This window comes from Typopeltis vanoorti, chromosome 6 (assembly GCF_054136105.1).
Source record: "Typopeltis vanoorti isolate ZY-2024b chromosome 6, IOZ_Tvanoo_1.0, whole genome shotgun sequence".
NCBI classification, from domain to species: Eukaryota; Metazoa; Arthropoda; class Arachnida; order Uropygi; family Thelyphonidae; genus Typopeltis; species Typopeltis vanoorti.
Window position 1 is genome coordinate 128,113,695 of NC_143554.1, and position 20,684 is coordinate 128,134,378.

Below are 20,684 nucleotides of genomic sequence, written 5' to 3' on the forward strand. Positions count from 1 at the left end.
ACCTGTTTTGTTGATTTTTTTGTTCCTTGGTATATTTTCCATAATAATCCAGGTCCTGCACTAGCAATATGTCTACTAACTTCATACTCTCGAGTGACTGGATTTCCTGGTAACACAGTACTCAGATTACTTCGAATTCTGTTTAGCACATCCATTTCTAAAATAAATACAAACAAAAAGCATTTTAAACAAATAAATGATTTATCCTTAATAATGAAACAATCACTACTAGTACAAGGCATTGATTAACTATATGGAAATAAAAATACATGAAACATAATTCTACACATACTAAACTTGTGCAAATTATATCGAAAAATGAAAGAAAACAGTAGTATCCAAAGAGAGAACAGCAATTCACTAAAATTAACCAATGAAATAAAATACAGAATGATAACTCAAGGAGCAAAATCGTAAGGTGTTATGAGGGAGGCAAGTAATGACTAGTGTATTTTCTTTCTTTCAATCTCAGTACACTAAGACAGAAAATTAATAATCCCTGAATTCAACTAAAATTATCTATCAATGAAATAGATCAAAATAAACAAAGAAATGAACTAATTATTCTCACAATGATACTATTAAGAGCATAGCAAAACTTTAATTGTGGTCTGTTTTGGTTGCCACCAAAACAGACCACAATTAAAGATGAAAAAGGCAAAGTATTGATGAATAAAGATAAAATTATACAGCAGTAGACAAGATACTGTAGTGAGTTATATGAAGAAAAACTAGATTTAGATAGCTTTGAGAAACTGACTGAAAAGAATTGAAGCAGATATCACCACCAGGTGATGAGTATGATATGGACATTTTAAGAGGAGAGGTAGAAAAAGCAATAGGACAGCTAAAACACAAGAGTCCTGGTAATGATAACATCACTGGACAAATTATTAAATATGGTGGCGAAAGTATGGTTACAGAAATGCACCAACTTTGTAATACTGTATGGAAAGAAGGGAAAATGCTAGAGGGGTGGGTGAAATCGATATTAGTGACCTTATACAGGAAAGGAAATAAGCTAGAATGTAAAAATTATAGAACAATTGCCTTGACGAGTCATCTTAATAAAGTGATGATGATGATATTGACAAAAAGATTGAGGACACAATTGGAAGCATACCTTGCAGATGGGCAAGCAGGATTTAGGAAAGACAGAACTACAATTCAACAGATTTTGATAATGCAGTTAATAGCAGAGAAAGCTAGAAGAAAAAACAAAAAAACAAAACTAGAAAGCTAGAAGAAAAAGCAAAAAAAATAAAACTAGAAAGCTAGAAGAAAAAACAAAACATATATGCTTGCTTTGTTGATTTTCAGAAAGCATTTTACAGTATCGACCAGAAAGTGACATTAGCAGTGCAAGAATCATATGGAATTGACAGAAAACTAATAGCTATATTAAAAGATGTTTATAAGAATGCAGTTAGAATAGGTGATGATTTGGGGAAATGGTTTAAAACAAGCAGAGGTACTAGACAAGGGGATCCAATATCACCAAGCATATTTTCATCGCACATTTAGAAAGCGCAATGGATAAAATGAAGGAAGATGCAAAAGGAATATCAGTGCATGGGAGATGAGAATTAACAATCTGAGATTTGGAGATGACATTCTTATTATTGAAGAAGGCTAAAGAGAACTACAAAAAACATTGAAACTGTTAAATGAGAAAGGGAAAAAGTTTGGACTTGTTATGAACTTGGAAAAAACAAAGATAATGGTAATTGGTGAGAAAAACATGAAACAAAAGATACAAGTGCACGGAATTGACATTTTCATATTTAGGAAGTAAAATGACATGATTTGGACTGTAAAAAAAAATAAAGATCAGGATTGCAAAGGGAAGAACAAATCTGAAGGCTATGGATAACATCTGGAAAAGTAAAGTGATCAGCCTGCAAACAAAACTAAGAGTACTGGAAACATGCATCTTTAGCAGTGTACTGTATGGATCTGAAACGTGGGGAATCAAGAAAAAGAATTTGGCATTTGAAAGAACTTATTACAGGAAGATTCTAAGAATAGGATGGGTACAGAAAGTCACAAATGAAGAGCTCTATCAGAAGATGCAACCAAAGGAGAATCTAATGCAGAAGATTATAAAACAAAAGCTGCAATTATTTGGACACATCTGCAGAATGAGTGAGGACCGGAAGATAAAGACATCAGTGTTTGGTATTATGGACGGTGTAAACAGAAGAGGTAGACCATACAGAGAATGGATAGACATAAAGGACTGGTGTGGAATGGGTGTACAGAAACAGCAACAATGTGCACTGGACAAAGAAAGGTGGAAAAAGATAGTGAAGGAGGCATCGAACACCAACGGGCAGTGAGCTCATGGTTCATGATGATGATGATGAAACTATGAAACAACAACCTCCTTCAAAGCTTCTTTTTTTGTAACTAATTTTGGTTACAGGCGTCATGTTTGTCGCAATCATTCTCTGTTGAAGGCCTCCTGATACCAACATTCTACAGCCATCTCCAATAGGTTACCCTTCTTTCTTTTCCCTGGTCATTTAGGATTTCATCTTATATCATATACCATTGAGTGATTCTTCATCTATCGCTTTTCATCTCTGCAACATGTCCTGTTCATTTCCATTTTAATTTTAAAATCTTTTTCCCTATTTCCAACACTTTTGTTTCATATCATCATCAAATTTCTGACATGTACCCTCTAGGGATGTAGATGATATGATAATACTACATGAAAAACTTACATCATTACTAACTTCCTATCTGCAATTTTCCTCCAAATCAATCTGTTACTTGTCAAGATGCCAACATTATCAGATCTTATATTTCTGTTGTCTAAGTCACTCTTTTTACTGTATTAATCCACCTATATCTTGGTCTTCCTCTGGGTCTTTTTCCTGCCAAGAGAACACTTGTTTTGCTACTAATCTTTTCCTCCCATTCTGTTTAAGTGACCATCTATAGAACAAGTAAAACATTTCAGGTACTTAAGCACAATTTTTAGTGAAGCTGATAAATTAAATATGAAAATAGACAACAGAATCAACAAAGCTGGTATGTTGGAAGTCAACTGAAATGGAATAAGAGAGAAATTGATCAAAACACTAAATTAGCTGTATACACAACAGTGTTCAAATCAATTTTAACTTATGGATCTCAGAGATGGGTTAGAAATAAAACACTTGACCAGAGACTAGAGACCACAGATATGAGACTTAGAAAGGAAAAAAAAGAACACTTGTTTAATTAATCTTTCCTCTCCCATTCTGTTTAAATAGCCATACCACCATACCATATTCTTTCCTAATATCCTTGTTTTTAGTATGATCATGCAAATTTTAGTTTGGTCAGGAAATCCTGCAGACTTGTCCTGGATTTATTTGGGAGTATAACATCATCTGCATAAAGTAAAGAGATGAGATTAATATCTCCAATTTTGATATCAGGTTTGATACTGCTTTCCTTCGTAATGTGATCCATATAGATGATGAATAACAGTGGATATAATGTAGGTCCTTGTCACACACTTGATTTAACATCAAACCATCTTCCTGTACATCCTTCAATTCTAATTGCTGATTTACAACTCACACTATGTATTGTTTGATATAATGTCCCATTTACACCATATAACTGAAGCTTTTAGAACAGCTTTCCTCTTGGCACCTTGTCATGTACCTTTTCCAGACCTACAAAACATAAATACAGATCCTTGTTATATTCCCATTATTTCTCAACTATTTGTCTTGAAGTGAAAATCTGATCCTGACAACCTAAGTTTGTCCTTAACCTGGCTTTAGTAAGGTGGCAGTGTCACAGTTATTTCTTTCTATATGTTTGGGGTCTGTGACACCCCCACCTTACTGACGCTAGGTTAACCTAGCTTATTCTCCAAGCTTCTTCTCCACAATTTTTCTTAGCCATTTTTCAAGAATACTTGCATTATTCTTACCAGAAATGCTCAATACAGAAATTCCTCCAAATTCTCACATTCAGCTTTATTACCTTTTTTTATAGAAAGGTACTACGAGTGCTCTACTCCAGTCATCTGGAACTCAACCCAAGCCTTCTGAATTATGAAGTGCAGCCACTGTAAAATTTTTATGACTCCATATTTGAGATTTTATGGTCAAATATCATCTACTCCAGCAGCCTTTCCACACGTTTTCAGGTTTGTAATAGTTTTTTGTACTTCAAGTACAGATATATATATTCCAGATGGCATATATTTAGCAATCTTTCAAAGTAATTACTCCGTACATCAAGAATATGTTTATCTTCAGTTTTCATGTCCCCTTTATCATCTTTAATTCCTTTTACAATACTCTTTGCTCCATTTGAGTTTTTTCAATAGCCTTCAGAATATTTTACCACCTTCCTGATATTTATTTTCTATGTTCTTACCAAACTCTTCTCATAACTTTTGTTTAGCTAATTAATATTTTGCTTTCTTTAGTTTTTTTTCTATATTCCCTAAAAGCACAAGCTGCTTTACTTAGCAGGAAATTTTGATATGCTTTTTTCTTTTCCTTCACTGCCTCGTTAACTTCCTGTGTCCACAATGCAGTTCTGATTTTTATATCCTTGAAGATTACCTCACCACATTCCTCTTGGGCTGGATCAAGTTTTTCTTTAGGGTTTAAGTATTTCTTTAGAATTTAAACAGCCAGATTCAAATTATGTGTAATACAATGTGTTGATATACAATCAGGCTCGTCACTCTTTAATTTTGTCACTTTTCCATCATTTTTTTTCAGAATGTTACTTGAGATATCAGTTCCACTGCCTATTAACCAATTACAAGTTCATTGTAAGCAAACAAAGGTTGCATAGAGGGTATCTTCATGACTAAGCTAACTGCATATTGACAAATTTGAATTCACATCAATTGCTTCTCATCAGTAGCCTACTTGTGAATATACTTCATGTGCAGACTCTGTATTTTGACCTGAAAGGGAGTGCACTGCACATTATTAGCTACTGAAGTAAGAAGAACTTGTTCATTTTACTCTCAATGCACAAAAGTACCCTGCAACTTGCAGCAGAATGACAGTAAAGAATGCCTCTTTTGGCTTTCGATTTTCATCTATGTATCTCATATAATGATGCGGAGAACATCATTACATCTTTAATATGGAGAGCAAGGATTATGAATGATATGCTGGCTGAAATGTGTGAGGAGATGGGAGTACAGTTTCTTAATGTGTGGAATAAGTTTGAGGGACGAAGTGAGCTGTATGGGAGCGATGGACTGCATTTGAGTGGTTATGGTGTGAGTCGCTTGGAGAGCCTGCTGCTGGAAGGTAGAGAAGTGAATAGAGAGAATGAATCAGATCGAGGGGAGTGATGTGGAAGAGCAGGAGAGTAAGACAGGAGAGATTGAAGAAATGGATATGAATGGGGAAGTGAGTTGGTATGAGTACAGAAAAATGAGAGAATGGGTGTGCAAGAGGAGCAGGGAAATGGGGAGGCTCAGGGTGGACAGGAGTACACAAAGTGAAAAAGGTGGATGCTCCAAGAGGAGGTGAGAGCATGCATAGGCAGGAAAGGAATGGGATGACCAGTGTTCAAGAGGAAACAGTTGGAATCGAAAAGGGTTCTAAAATGAAGAAGCAGAAAAGAAAATGGCCCCAGTCTAGCATGGAGAGATCACATTGAGTGAATGGTATCAGTGGAACTAGCTGTAGATCCAGAAATGAGCTGTTGTGTTTGTATACCAATGCTAGAAGTATGAGAAACAAGGCAGATGAAATGGTTGCACTAATTGCGTTGTTCACCCAAAGATTGTCGGAATAAGTGAGACATGGTTGGAAGAGGATGACATCCTGACAGGAATAAAGATGGAAGGGTATGATGTGTTTCGTGAGGATAGAAGGGGTAAAATGGGAGGGGGAGTGCTATTGATGATAGAGAAAGCATTATGTCCATACAAAGTAGAGATGCAAGACAGAAATAGTGCCAGTGGTTTTGAGGCAGTATGGTGTGAGATAGAGGTGAATGGAATCAAATACTTGGTGAAATGTTGTTATAGACCAGGTAATGTGGATGGTGGTGATAGTGAAATGTATAGTCAAATTAGCCAAGCAAATAAGAAAAGGATGATCATTATGGGTGATTTTAATTATGGCAATATAGACTGGAATGATGAGATAGCAACTGGAAGTAAAGAAAATGACTTTCTTGAGTTTTTGAGGGATAACTACCTCAGACAGTATGTAACAGAGGGCACACGAGGATTAAGGTTCTTGGATTTGGTCATCTCATCAGAGGATGTAATTATAAATGAGGTGTCAAATCATCCACCAATTGGTCAGAGTGACCATGAGGTGATTGAGTAGTTGCCAGCAGAACGAGGACCTCTGTGAGAAAAGGGTATATGTGGAACTACAAGGGGGGGGGGGGGATTATGAAGAGTTCAGGAGACAGCTTGCAGGTATAGCGTGGAATGAGGAGTTAGCTGGAAAAGAGATCAGTGCAGCTTGGGGGATTTTCAAAAACTATCTAGTAGATGCAATGTCTAAATGTATTCTAAGGGTGAGAAGGTTAAATAAGGTAGGTATGAGATGGATGAATAAAGAGATTGCGATACAGAAAAAAAGGGCAGGTGGAGGCAGCATAAGAGAAGTGGAAATAACCAATTTCATGAGGTCTACAATGAGGGGTGACTTGGTTGGCGAGAGTAGCTAAAGAGAGGTATGAACAGCAGTTAGCTAATGAAGCCAAAAAGAATCCTAGGGAGTTCTTTCGATATGTAGCCAGCAAAAGAAAGAATGATTATGGAAGGATGACACTGATTGGAGAAAATAGTATAAAGACAGCTGTTGCAGAATGTGTGGTGGAGATACTTTATGAGCAGTTCATAAAGATCTTTCAATCTTGTGAATGTGACCATGGAGAGATTGAGAGCAGTTGATGATGGGGAAGAGAGACTGACTGTAAGTGAGCAAGAGGTGTTTGGGGAGTTGAGTAAACTAGATGTAAATAAGGCTGTGGGACTTCATAATATAGTACCGCGTATTCTGAAGGAATGTGCCAGGGAGTTGACACCTGCCGTGACATATTTTTTTAATACAAGTCTTGCACTTGGTCAAGTTCCTAAGGAGTGGAAGGAGGGCAAGATTGTGCCACTTCATAAAGGAGGTGATCGAACTTAAGCATCAAACTATAGGCCTATCTGTGTGTCAGGTGTTGTGGTTAAGTTGTTGGAGAAGCTTGTGAGAACTAGGATCCAGGGTTGGGTTGACAACAATGGTATTATCTTTGATGGACAGTATGGATTTGCTAAAGGGAGGTCATGTTTTAGTAATCTACTTACTTATTACAATAAAATGACTGCTTCCTTGGACGGAGGAGAAGGAGACACAGTAATATACTTGGATTTCGCAAAGGCTTTTGATAGAGTACCTCATGATAAGTTGACAGTCAAACTAGAGCAGATGGGGTTGGATATTAGATTAGTGCATTGGATTGGAGACTGGGTATCTGATAGGTATCAACAAGTTGTGTATGGGGGTGCGATATCCAGGAAAAGGAAAGTCACTAGTGGAGTGGCTCAGGGGTCTGTTTTAGGGCCATTACTGTTTAACTTGTATATTAATGATATTGGCAAAGATCTGGATGGAGATATTCAGTTGTTTGCAAATAATGCAAAATTGGGACAAACCATATAGAGTAGTGAAGATGTTGTGGCCTTGCAAGAAGACTTGAATAAATTGAGTGATTGGGCATGGAAATGAGGATGCGAGTTCAATGTTGCAAAATGTAAGGTTTTAAAATTTGGAAAACAAAGATGGGATGCAGAATTTATGCTTGTGAGAATATATTGTTGGAGGTAGAGGAAATAAGAGATCTGGGGTGATAGTGGATAAGGTTCTAAAATTTAGGGGACACATCGCCAAAATTGTGAAGACAACACAAAAGCTTCTGGGAATGATGCGGAGGACACTGACGTGTAGAAGTAGGGAGATTCTTTTTCCATTGTATAAGGCTTTGATTAGGCCACACATAGACTATTGTGCCCAGATTTGGTCACCGGGTTTTCAGAAGGATGAAGAGATGTTGGAAAGGGTCCAAAGGCGACTGACTAAGGTAGTTTCTGACTTCTGGAATGTTGAGTATGAGGAAAGATTGAGAAGATGTAATTTGCAGAGTCTGGTGAAGAGGAGGAAGAGGGGAGATATGATAGAGACCTAAAGTTGGTAAGGGGTTGTTATAAGATCAATGGTGGAGAAGTTCTACAGAGAATAGTGGGAGATCAGAGGAGAACCAGAGGTCATACCTGGAAACTGTATAAAGAGGGTGTGAGTAGGGGAGTGAGAGGCAAGTGTTTTTCATGCAGAGAGAGTTGTGAATGAGTGGAATGCCTTGCACATCATATGAATCTGACTCTTTTAAATTAAAAAGTAAACTGTAGTTGAATTTGAAAGGAATTCTGTAAAAAAAATGCTTCTCTCACTTTCTGAATGCATATCATATAATGGACAAGTTTTTCTCCATTTGAAATATCTGAAAGAACATCTACTGAAGTGTTTAATTTCCTTAATTTTTGTTTAATGATATCAGAGTAAGTAACATAAATTCTTTATCTTTCATGTCATTTTGATGCTGTTCTGCTAATGGGTATACAAGTTTTTGAAGTCAGTAAATGGTTTATTGAATTTAGCTTTATAATAGGCTGTATTAAACAGGCACTTTGCATACAATATTTATCATTATTATTATTGTTGTACTGACACCTACATGGAGTCCAAAGACTCATGTGGGAGAACCAAACTATCCACACAATCTATCATACCTGTCATTGAACCCATTAACAGACAAAGCACTCACAACTAACTCCAGGGCTGTCGCCAGATTAGATCGTGCCCTGAGGCAAACAATTAAATATCGCCCCTGATGGATTATAAGACAAAAATATAAGGAAATCTCCAATTGTTAATTTGTTTTTTTACAAGAAAAACATTAATGCAAAACAATTACATAATAATATTAATTAAATGTTTGCTCTACGCGGATATCGAACAATAAACCTGTTTATAAGCTCTTCTAAATTTAAATTATAAGCTATATCTGCCTCTGTCGATATAGTTGCTAGACCAACCAATCTTTCTTGGGTCATTGCTGTTAGCAAATAATTTTTAATAAGTTTAAGCTTGGAAAATCTTCTTTCCGCACTTGCTATGCTAACAGGAATTGTTAGTGTAGTGACAGCACCTGCCGTAATATGGCTGAACGAGCGCCCTTATTAAGCCGCACCGTGAAACAGGCTGCTTCAATGCTACACTTTGTCAACGTTACTGACTGACTCTGGCAACCTATTCCAATCATTCACAGCTCTCCAAGCAGAAAAACTAGTCCTCGAATCCCTACTAACCACACCTTTATTCAACTTCCAGCCCCTATAGCCAAGTGCTGAAACATTTTCTCTCCATCAATCCTATAATAGCCTTTAAGTAACTTAATGTTTCTATCATAATCCCCTCTTTTTCTCTTACCAATCAACTTGTGCAATTCACACACCCTCAATCTATCCTATAGAGAACATTCCACAGACCATTCACCATCTTGGTCATTTGCCTCTGAATCTTCTCCACTGCTTCCTCATCCCCCTAAGAAACCTAGGAGACTAGACTTGAGCACAGTAATCCAGATATGGACATATCAAGGCCTTATACCAGTGGTTCTTAAACTTTTCGAAGTCACGGAACACTTTTGATTGTAAGAAAAATTTGCGGAACACCAAAAGCATCAGGGTCATAAAACTAACAATAAAAATATGCATGGACTTTCCTTTTATAAAAATGGAACTTATTTTAATGCAATACTTGAGCATGTCGGCTTTTGCAGATTTCAGCAATATCAGGTCTAATATGTGATATAGCTACCTTTATCTCTTTGTCTATATTAGTAAGTCTTTCAGGCATTTTAGTTTTTATATTGGTTAATATTAAGAAACCGAGCTCACACAAATATGATATTGAAAACTGTAACAAAATGTTCAATGCCCTTATGGAGAGAACTGGGCATTCGGCTGACAAAAATCCAAAATTCCTCAAGAGTTATTTCAGAGGATATCATTTTTAGAGTACGATCCGTTGACAAGATAACTAATTGTTCTTCTTCTAATGAAAATTCACAACTCAATGTATTAACTGTGCCAAATGAATTTTGTATCCAGTCATAATTGTGTGTATTTAAGGAAGGAAAGTAACTCTAAATCTTTTCTTTCAATATTGTTAAATGTTCTGTTATAACAGAAATAATTCCCTAAACATTTTTATGGAGCAAAGGAAACATATCTACTGTATTTTTTTCTGATATGCAGTTTTTCAAAAGAGATACTTTTTTCAGAAAAGATGACAATTTGTCAATGAATGTCAAAATGGTTACTTGAATTAACGCTATTTAAGTAATTAAGGATATCGGCTAAATATGCCATTTTAGCACACCCAATATCATCTTGAAGATATTTTACAAAAGCATCCGTACCTCCATTTTGAAAAAAGACCAATAATTCATTCTTAAGTTCTAAAATTTGGAATAGCACTTTACCCTTGGATAACCATCTTATTTCAGTGTGCAAAAGCAAAGATTTGTACTTGGCTTCCATAGCTGTGCAAAGTTTTTTTTTTTTTTTTTTTTTTTTTTTTAGCGTGCTTTTCAAAGTCTTGACTTGATGTAATTTACCATATTTATAACTTGGTCTAATATAGGTTTTAATATTGCCGGTAATGTTTTTGAAACTAGGGATTCTCTGTGTAAAACACAGTGCGTATATATAGTATTTGGGTTTATTTTCTTCGCAAGGGTAACAAATCCTTTAATAGAGCCTACCAGGCTATTGGTTTAGAAGTCAACGCTCATAGAAGTCTTCAGTTGTTAGGATCAGAGTAGCCAATTACACTCAGAACTGTGTCATGTGACATCTTTCACCAGCAGAACACTTGTAACCAGTTCGCAGAACACAAGTGTTCCGGGGAACACCGGTTAAGAATCACTGCCTTATACAAAGGAATAGCAACTTCCTTATCTCTACTTGTGTGTTCTTCAATAGCCAAATAATCTTTATTATTTGGCTTCAATAGCCAAATAATCTTTATTTGGCTATTGAAGAACACACGCATATCAGTCTACCACCTCTAAATCTCTAGCTTCATCTATTTCCCGGAGTACAGTTCCATCAACGTGGTACAGCATTTGTAATCTATTTATCCTAAAATGCATATATTTACATTTCTCCACATTAAACTAAAATCCATTATCTTGTGCTCATACTGACAGCCTATTTAAATTGTCCTGCAAGCTCTCTGCATTGCCTTGATTAACTATTACTCTAACTAATTTTGCATCATAAACAACTGAATATTTCCTTTCAGGTTATTTCCTATGTCATTTATGTACAAATTAAGCAGTAATGGTTCCAGCACTGAAACCAGCAGGACAGCACTGCTTCTCCATATACCACTTTCTGTTATCTGTCACAGCCATCCTATTATCCACATAACCAGTGTCATATCCATTTGTTCTAATTTGCATAAGAGTTCCACGTGGTATTCTGTTGAATGCCTTTGCAAAATCTTTTGCATTAGATCACTGTGTAGTCATCCAACTTAGCTGTCACTCTACAGGGTGTCCCAAAAGTCGCCATACATAGAAAAAATTAACAAACTCACATTATATTTTATATTTTTAATATTTATATTTTTTTTATACTTTCAGATACAAAAGAATGCCGCTGTCAAAAGAAGAGTGTATTGAAATAATCCTCATGGCTGGTTCAGGGAGCTGTCGCAAGGTTGCATTAGACTTTAACAGGAAACATGGCAAGCATATCACACACGACACTGTTGCCAAACTTATTGAGAAGTTCAAGAAAACTGGAAGTGTTGCAGATCAACAGAGAAGCAGATGTCCATGGGCATCCGCTTCTCTGTTGATCACCACCTCATTATGGTATCAGCGTACGGCGATGGTTGGATCAACATTTTCCACGTTCGTGGATTGGTCGCTGCAGTCCCATGGAATGGCCTGCGAGATCCCCTGATCTTTCCCCACTCGACTTTTACTTGTGGGGCCAGTTAAAAGCCATGGTGTACAAGGAAAAAATTAGAAACATGGATCATTTAAAGGAACACATTCGAAATGCAATTAGCATAACAACAGATATCTTGGAACATGTTTGCCATGAGTGGGAGAGAACACTGTGTGTGTGTGTAGAAAGAGGTGGCCAACATGTAGAGAATATTTTGTAATGAATATTTTGTAGATAAAGGTACATTTAGCTACAATTTCCTATTTTCCCTATTTATGGAGACTTTTGGGACACCCTGTACTATAAAAAGTTAGTAAATTATTAAGGAATGACTGACCCTTAAAGTCATGTCACTCCTCATACAGTACCATATTCTGATCCACCCATTCTTGAATTCTCTTTTTAACCGATTTTTTTCCAGTACTTTTACCACCACTCCTAAGATACTGATTGGTCTATAATTTGCTACTGCAGTCTCAGAACCTCCCTTATGCAAGGAAATTATTTTGTCCTCTTTCTTTTCTATCCCCCCCACCCTTGGAATTCTATCAGAGCTCATACTTGAAAGAGACAGAGCCTCCATAGCTCAGTCAGTATAGACAAAGACCTGTGGTCGGAAAGACCTGGGTTCGATTCTCATCTATGACATGGGGAACCTTTATCTGGTGTCTTTTGACTAAAGGTGAATCAGTCTCATATGGAGATTGCCTTGGGTTTTTTGGAACTTGGGTTTTTTGTCCATCAGAAAAGGCAAACCAGCCCCATACACACATGGATCTCCAGTCAAAAATACATACTTAGAAATACTTCATTAGAGGGCACAACCTCAACTGGTCCTAAGGGGACAGATGGGGAAAATTGGGGGGAATCCCACACAACAAACAAACTTAAAGAGACTAGTCAAAGGCATTGCCAGTTCCCTTGGAACTGGAGGTAGTTAAGAAGTGCTTGCATGAAGCAATGGCTGACTGTATACCTAGAGTCTGAATAATAAATCAGGTAGGGGTTAAATGGATGAATAACACCATTAAGCTTGAGTTGCAAAAAAAGAAACAACTATGGAGGGAATTTAAGAAGCAGGGTGACCGGCAGGCACATGAACGGTATAAATCTAATTATTATGGGAGATTTCAACTATGGTCGCATTGATTGGAGTGAGGAGAGGACACACGGGAGGAAGGAACTGGATTTTATACGGTTATTAAGGGATAACTATCTGCGACAGCATGTAATGGAAAATACTAGGGGTCAGAGAGTGCTTGACCTAGTAATTACATCTGAGGATTTGGCTGTAACAAATATGACCACATTGCCACCAATCGGTGAGAGTGATCATAGGGTCTTAACTTGGGAGGTGGCTAAAGGTGTAGAATTTTCAATTAAGACAGGGTACATGTGGAATTATCAGGCTGGAAAGTATGACAAGCTTAGGAGTTTGATTGGTTCAGTGCCATGGCATGTACAACTGCAAGGACTAGAAGTTGATAGTGCATGGGAGGTAGTTAAGAAGTGCTTGCATGAAGCAATGGCTGACTGTATACCTAGAGTCCGAATAATAAATCAGGTAGGGGTTAAATGGATGAATAACACCATTAAGCTTGAGTTGCAAAAAAAGAAACAACTATGGAGGGAATTTAAGGAGCAGGGTGACCGGCAGGCACATGAACGGTATAAAGCGCAGGCCAGAAGGGTGACGAGTGTGGTAAGAAAAGCAAAAAAGGATTACGAAAGAACATTGGCCATGCAGGCTAAAGAGAATCCTAAACAGTTTTTTAGATATGTAGCAAGTAAAAGGAAAAATGTACATGGCAGATTGATTTTAAAGAATGCCGATGGTAGGGAGGTAACTGAATCAGTTGAGATAGTTGAGTTACTGAGTGAGCACTTTGCAAAAGTATATCATCCAGGTGGTGACATTGCAGAAACGAATAAACCAGTAGATTATACAGGAATTGTGGTTAATGAAGTGGAGGTGAGTAGTCTATTGCATAACCTCAATGTCAATACATCTGTGGGATTGGATGGTATACCAGCTCGTGTTGTACGAGAAGCAGCTAATGAATTGTTAGTGCCCTTGACCATTTTGTTTAATTTGAGTCTCGGGTCTGGGTTGGTCCCGAGCGGGTGGAAAGAGGGGAAAATAGTTCCACTGCATAAAGGTGGTTCCAAGACTGCTGTTGTAAATTACCGACCGATTAGCATATCAGGAATCATTGTCAAGGTCTTAGAGAAATTAGTCAAGAAAAGAATACAGGATTGGATAGATGAAAATGGGATATTGTATGGGGGACAACATGGTTTTGTGAAGGGTAGATCATGCCTCAGTAACTTGCTCACGTTTTATAACACAGTGACGGCTGAACTGGATAGGGGTAATGGGTTTACAGTGATACTACTGGACCTTGCCAAGGCCTTTGATAGGATACCACATGGAACCCTAATCAGTAAACTGGAGCAGATGGGTATAGATATAGGGTTGGTGAGATGGATAAGAGGGTGGTTGAAGGAGAGATATCAAAGAGTGGTTTATTCAGGAGTGGAGTCTAAAAGACGTCTTGTGACTAGTGGAGTGCCACAGGGCTCTGTTCTTGGACCACTGCTTTTCAATTTGTTCATCAATGATACTGGAAAGGATCTGAGAGGAAGTGTTCACTTGTTTGCTGATGATGCAAAGTTGGGTAGAGCAATTGTGAGTGCACAAGATGTCAAAATTTTACAGGATGATTTGGATAGTTTGGAGGACTGGGCTAGGAAAAATGGATGTCAATTTAATGTGGCAAAATGTAAGGTTATGCACTTTGGGGTGAAAAGAATAGCAGCAGTATATCGCATTGGTGGAATCATACTCCAGGAGATTGATGAGGCCAGGGATTTGGGAGTGTTGGTGGATAGGGAGTTGAAGTTTAGGGGGCACATTGCAAAAGTAACTAAAACAGCTCACCAAATCACTTGGCTTCTGAAAAATACTTTAACATGCAGAGATGAACAAGTTGTTGTTCCTCTGTATCGAGCCTTGATAAGACCCCATCTGGACTTCTGTGCCCAGCTATGGGCACCAGGGTTTCTTCGTGATGGGGAGGAAGTGGAGAGGGTCCAGAGACGAGTGACCAAGATGATAGCAGGTCTGTGGAATGAACCTTATGAGAATAGGTTGAAGATTTGTGGGTTGCAGAAATTGGACAATAGGCGAAGGAGGGGTGATATGATTGAGACATTCAAATTACTGAAGGGTTTTTATAGGATTGATCCAGAAGATATTTTTGAAAATATGACTGGTGGTGGGAGGACTAGGGGCTATGCATGGAAGCTGGGCAAGAGCGTGGTTGACAAGGGTGTTAGAGCTAGGTTCTTTACTTGGAGAGTGGTAAATGAGTGGAATAAGCTTCCAGAGTCTGTTGTGGGTGCTACGACCGTGAATGAGTTCAAGGCAAGGTATGATAGATACTGTGTGAATGTTGAATAGTTGTTCTTGACATGATGTTAGGGCCTCCCTCGATGAGTCTGTCGACTCCTTGGAGTTTCCCGGAACAATAATAATAATAATAATAATCCCACAGCTGTATTTACAATGAGATTCTGCAATATCCTAAGAACCTCCAATTCATCCACCTCTATTTCCACATCAGTCTCTGTCACATATGCAACAGAGGTAACCTCACTTGGATGATATACCCTTACAAAGTGGTCACTCAGTAACAACTATTTTATCTGCTTCTATCACCTTGTCAATCTCAGCATTCATTAAGGTTAATCTATCATAGTCATTCTTTCTCTTACTTGCCACATAATAAAAACTCTTTGGGATTGGATTTCCTTTGGTCTGCTTTGCTAGATTCTTCTTGTAATCTGATTTTGCCTTCCTTACTATGCTGTTCACATTTCTCCTTATATATCCTCTATAGCATTTTCTTCTTCTGTGGTTCATGCTTAATGATATTATTTATCCATCTAACTCCTACCTGATTAACTATCCTTACTTTAGGTATACAATTTAATATCTCCTATGCACTACTAACATCCTTCCCTTGCAGAATTTTATGCTATGACCCAGATTCAAGCTTCCTCCTAAGCTAGTCATAATCACCTGCCTTATAATTCCATACACCCCTTCTTATCAGAATATTCCTCATGTTTTATAATCTCCCAAGTCAAGACCAGATGATCACTTTTGCCAACCAGAGACAATGTGACCACCTTGGTTATGGCTAGCTCTTCCAATCCTATGACCAGATCCAATACTCTCACACACTGAGTCCCCCTCAATCGCATGCTGCTTTGAGTAATTATCTCTTAGTAGATTCATAAATAATACATCCTTCCTGCCATGTGATCTTGCTTCTTTCCACTATATCTCCACAGAATATTTGAAGTCCCCATAATTAATTTCTTGACCTGTACTCACTGAACTAATTTCCTGATGCATGTTTTCCAGATCAAATAACCAACTGTATATTTTGTCTTACTAGCCTTGATCTCATGCCAGACTGCTTTAAATGAACAGCCACCTTCCCATCTATCTCCTATTCTTTTTTGGCTGCAATTTATCTGCAATCATCAGCAGTATTACTCCCCTCCCCCATCCTATCGTCCCTGAAAATACTAAATCCTTCACATTCTATCCCTGTAACTACATCTCTGTTGTTAGTCAAGTCTCACTAATGCTTGTAACTTCTGGCAAGGTTGAACTAACTAATGCTAAATCCCCCCTCCCCCCTCTTGTTCCTGATACTTTCTGGCATTAGTATATGGAAACTGCAGCATCCCTTTAGGACCCCAATCACCCTTGCTTCTTGAATTGACTAACCTATTCAATTTTTTTTGCTTGAGAGACTAGATTCTGCTGTATCCCCCCACACACACACACCCACCCACCCACACACAAAACTGCTTAAGTTTTCCTGAATTTGCACTTTAGCATGCTTGGTGAACAAAGCTCTATCTAGACAGTTAACACCAAAATCATTTTGATGCAATCCATCAGCATTATACAAATCCTTCTTCCCATCAAACACAGATCCACAAATCCTACATCATTCTTTCTGCACAACCTATGTATTGATTTATCTGCTATCAATGCCCTCCTCTTCAGTTCACCTCTATCATAGCATGGCAGGAGACTTACAATCTTCACCTTCTCACTCTTCATTTTTACTTTGTCTAACAACTTCTTTACATCCTCTCTCATAGAATACTTCTTGTGCTTTTAGAATCCATCTTTCTTCGGAAAGCAACTAGAGAAAGATTTTTGACCAAATCTATGTCACATCATTGTTTTTGTTGTTGTTGTTGTTGTTACTGTTTTATGTGAAAATTGAAGTCTCATTAAATCTAAATGTCTCCACTTTAAAAAGACTTAGAAAATATTGTTGCATTCCAGAGTTTCTATTAGCAATCCCAGGATATTTTTTATACATCACAGAATGCAACTTTCTCTTCATAGCACAATCACTTCAGTTCCCTCAGCTATGTCTTGATTGTTTTTAATTGATGACACAAGAGATCCATTTTCTTCAGTTTCTAGTATATTTATTCTGGTCCATTATTTTCACCTTCAGTTTTGCACTTCTGAAGGATGAATTTATAGAAATTATCCATAAAATAATTCAATAGAAAATAAGTTTATTAAAACTACAAAAAAATAGTCAACACTTGCAACAGAGCTATACTAGCTTTTCGCAATGTAATAAAAATAACATATCATGGTTTCCAATTCTTCTTTGCAAGATAACTGTTTTTTTTAAATACATTAGTAAAAAAGCCTTCATCATGTATGTTCGAGTATATAATTACACTAAGCTAATTCAGGTTGTGAATTGGGAAAATAAGCTTACATCAATACTACATTACAACTGCAAAAGGGTTAAAGAGAGTGTTCAGAGAACCACTATATTTCCTATTCTATTGTTTAGGCCTCCAACAAAATTAGCTACATTTTTTTCCCCTTTTGCTTTATATCAGCTACACTTGAATGAAAAGCTAATACTACTTCTTATTTACTGAAACATTCCATTTGTCCTTAGCCATCTTGTTCAGTTTTCCCATTCAGTTGCATTCAAAACTTTCAAAATGGGAAAATGCTTTATACTGAATACTATAGCCATTCCTTTGTTTCCATTATCACCATTTCCTAGAGCACTTTAGAGTTATTATTTAGTAATCTCAATGTTTTTTTGTTTTCTTCATGTCAGTAACACTCTTTATGCAGACATGCATCTTGTAATTCTTCTTACATTTCTTCTCTTGATTCACCTCGTGTTATTATTATTATGTAACACCAGGGAGTCCAAAGACTCATCAAGGGAGGGCACCCACTCAATCCACCAATAACAATGAACTGCAACTACCATCATCATCTACATCAACGTGCCATCTACTGCCAATCATTACCACTAGTATTTTCACAGACAATCACAAACATCCATTCCCAAGGCAGGATTCAAACCCGTAGCCTTTTGGTTGGAGAGCAGATACGCTAACCACTCGGCCAACCAAGCCAGCATGTTGGTGCCATGTATCTTCAATTCCACTGATTTTGTTCTAGTAACTACCTTCACTGCATGATTCCATGATGAAAACAGTGATGGAAGAGTGTTGATTAAAATTCTCCAACCAGCATGACATTAGATTTGTGTATTATTTAAGTCAATACAGAATATAATTTGGTCAACTAATCAACAAATTTATATGTTAATCCTCACCCTTTTTATGCACAATTCCATAGCATAGCCAGATGGATGATTGGATGCGATATGTTGGACATTTAATGTAATGGAAAGTAGAAGGAATGAATAATAGCCGAAAGGCTTCTAAATATTTTGCCTCTGTAGTCCTGAAGATGCCTATATGACAATATAAATTCTAAAAAAAAAACATTTAATTTTGTGTTATTTGTGTGATTTACAAATAAAATACAAATAAAACAAAATTTGTGTTGTTTAGCAGGTAAGTCTAGAATCATAACTAGGAAAAGTACCCTCTATGGGAATTAGTGGGAAGTCTAAATTATAACCCAGAATGCCTAACAATTAGAGCTTTTGCTTCATCACAGCAAATTTAGATGCAAGTTTGTTTTTTATTTAAGAACTGTAGCCACTCTTAAAAAGCAACCTATATGGTTGTGATAAACTCCTCAAAATGTCAGAAATTGTAATTCTTAGGAATCCAAAGTTATTACAGCCTAGGCATCTTACTAATGCTCACAGAGAACACTCTTCCTAGCTTGGATGCCAGACTTAAGTCTATCAAGTTCTACTTCACTTTGTGTGTCACAATTAAAATGCTCAAAAGTTTTAGTCAGCACCTAAACCTAAACAAAGCTATGACACAGATGTGAAGAACTTCATGTCAAACGAAAAGCCCTTTTACAAATGAATGTGATTGAGCAATTGTAATGAGGTGGCAGTTTTTCTTTTTAGATAACTCATTTTTATTCTATAAAATGACTAACTTGAGACGATGCAGCGAATGGCCTGAAATATCAGAGCACATGATGGCCCAACTACTGGTGGTCTAATATAGATTGATTGCTGGGGGTTTGAAAGGTTTCAAAAACCTGATCTAGGGTCAGAAGAAAAGAAAAAAAAATCAGAAACTAGGATGATTATAATAAAAATCGGAAATAAGAATTCTACTAGGAATTGATATCAGGACTGACCCATGGGCATCTTTGGCATTTTCTCCACCCCCATACTAAACTTTCATAAAAATCTTAGTCATAATCATTAATTACATCACACAAGAATTATAAAGAATAGCAGCTTTTCTAATCCTTCATTTAATTTTAAATAGCTACATTTTTTTTTTACCTTTTTTTTGTAAATTAATTTCATGTATTATAACTTTGATGACCGCCGGCAGAATCTTGCATGGGAGGTCCTCACTCGCCGGTTAGTTTATTTATCTTTTTTTTTTCTTTCTTTTTTTTTTAAGTATCCATTCAACAGGCTGTCCATAACCACTCTGTTTCCATTTCTTTCATTGCAAATGTAAACTGATGAATATTAATATGCAAGTCAAATTATGAATTCTTGTGACATTACTGCGTAATTCTGTAAGATTATTAAATAATTCAATTGCATAAACACCGGCAAGTATTGAAGTTGGCGACCTAAATTACACTCTAGTCAATACGCTGTTTGTAACTAATAATGTTTAAATGACCAGGCTCATGACGTACTAATATTTACGTTAATCAAATAACACAAACTTAGAAGAAACAAAAGCAGCATTCACAAAAACAACACAGATAACAAGCAAACCAATAACACACACCATTCTTCGTCTTTTAAATGTCTATTACGCCACCAAACAAAAGAGCGCTTTGTGTATTATTATTATTATTTCATTCGTAATACTATTACCCAATCTATATGAGTATCAGTATACAGTGCGATGCGAGGAAGTAGAGTGTATGAAACTATCACGTCTCACGGGCAAAATACTCACCGATCTCATAATTTTTTACAAAATTCGCCAACTACAGGAGTTAGCAGCTTAGCCTATACTCTAATTACGAGACCCTTGGACTCGTATAAGCTGCTTCTCAAGTAATATGAAAAGTTCATAATAATAATAATATAGAAATAGTATCGCCGTTACCATTTGATAACGACGATACTCTTTGGTCAGAAGAACCTGAAGTGGTATCATATCAGAACACAAAGATTGC

General features: G+C 36.9%; 1 protein-coding gene across 1 annotated transcript in view; it reads right to left on the reverse strand.

Moving 5' to 3' along the window:
* LOC150105927 (SCY1-like protein 2) overlaps nt 1-20,315 on the reverse strand; it is a 304,184-nt gene extending 283,869 nt beyond the window's left edge. Inside the window, exons 1-2 of the mRNA XM_090393688.1 lie at nt 19,822-20,315; nt 3-157 (exon numbers count right to left, since the gene is read on the reverse strand). Of these exons, the coding sequence (XP_090249814.1) occupies nt 3-155 (153 nt within the window). The 5' untranslated portion in view covers nt 156-157; nt 19,822-20,315. The remainder of the gene's footprint in view (nt 1-2; nt 158-19,821) is intronic.
* Between the last annotated feature and the right edge of the window lie 369 nt (nt 20,316-20,684).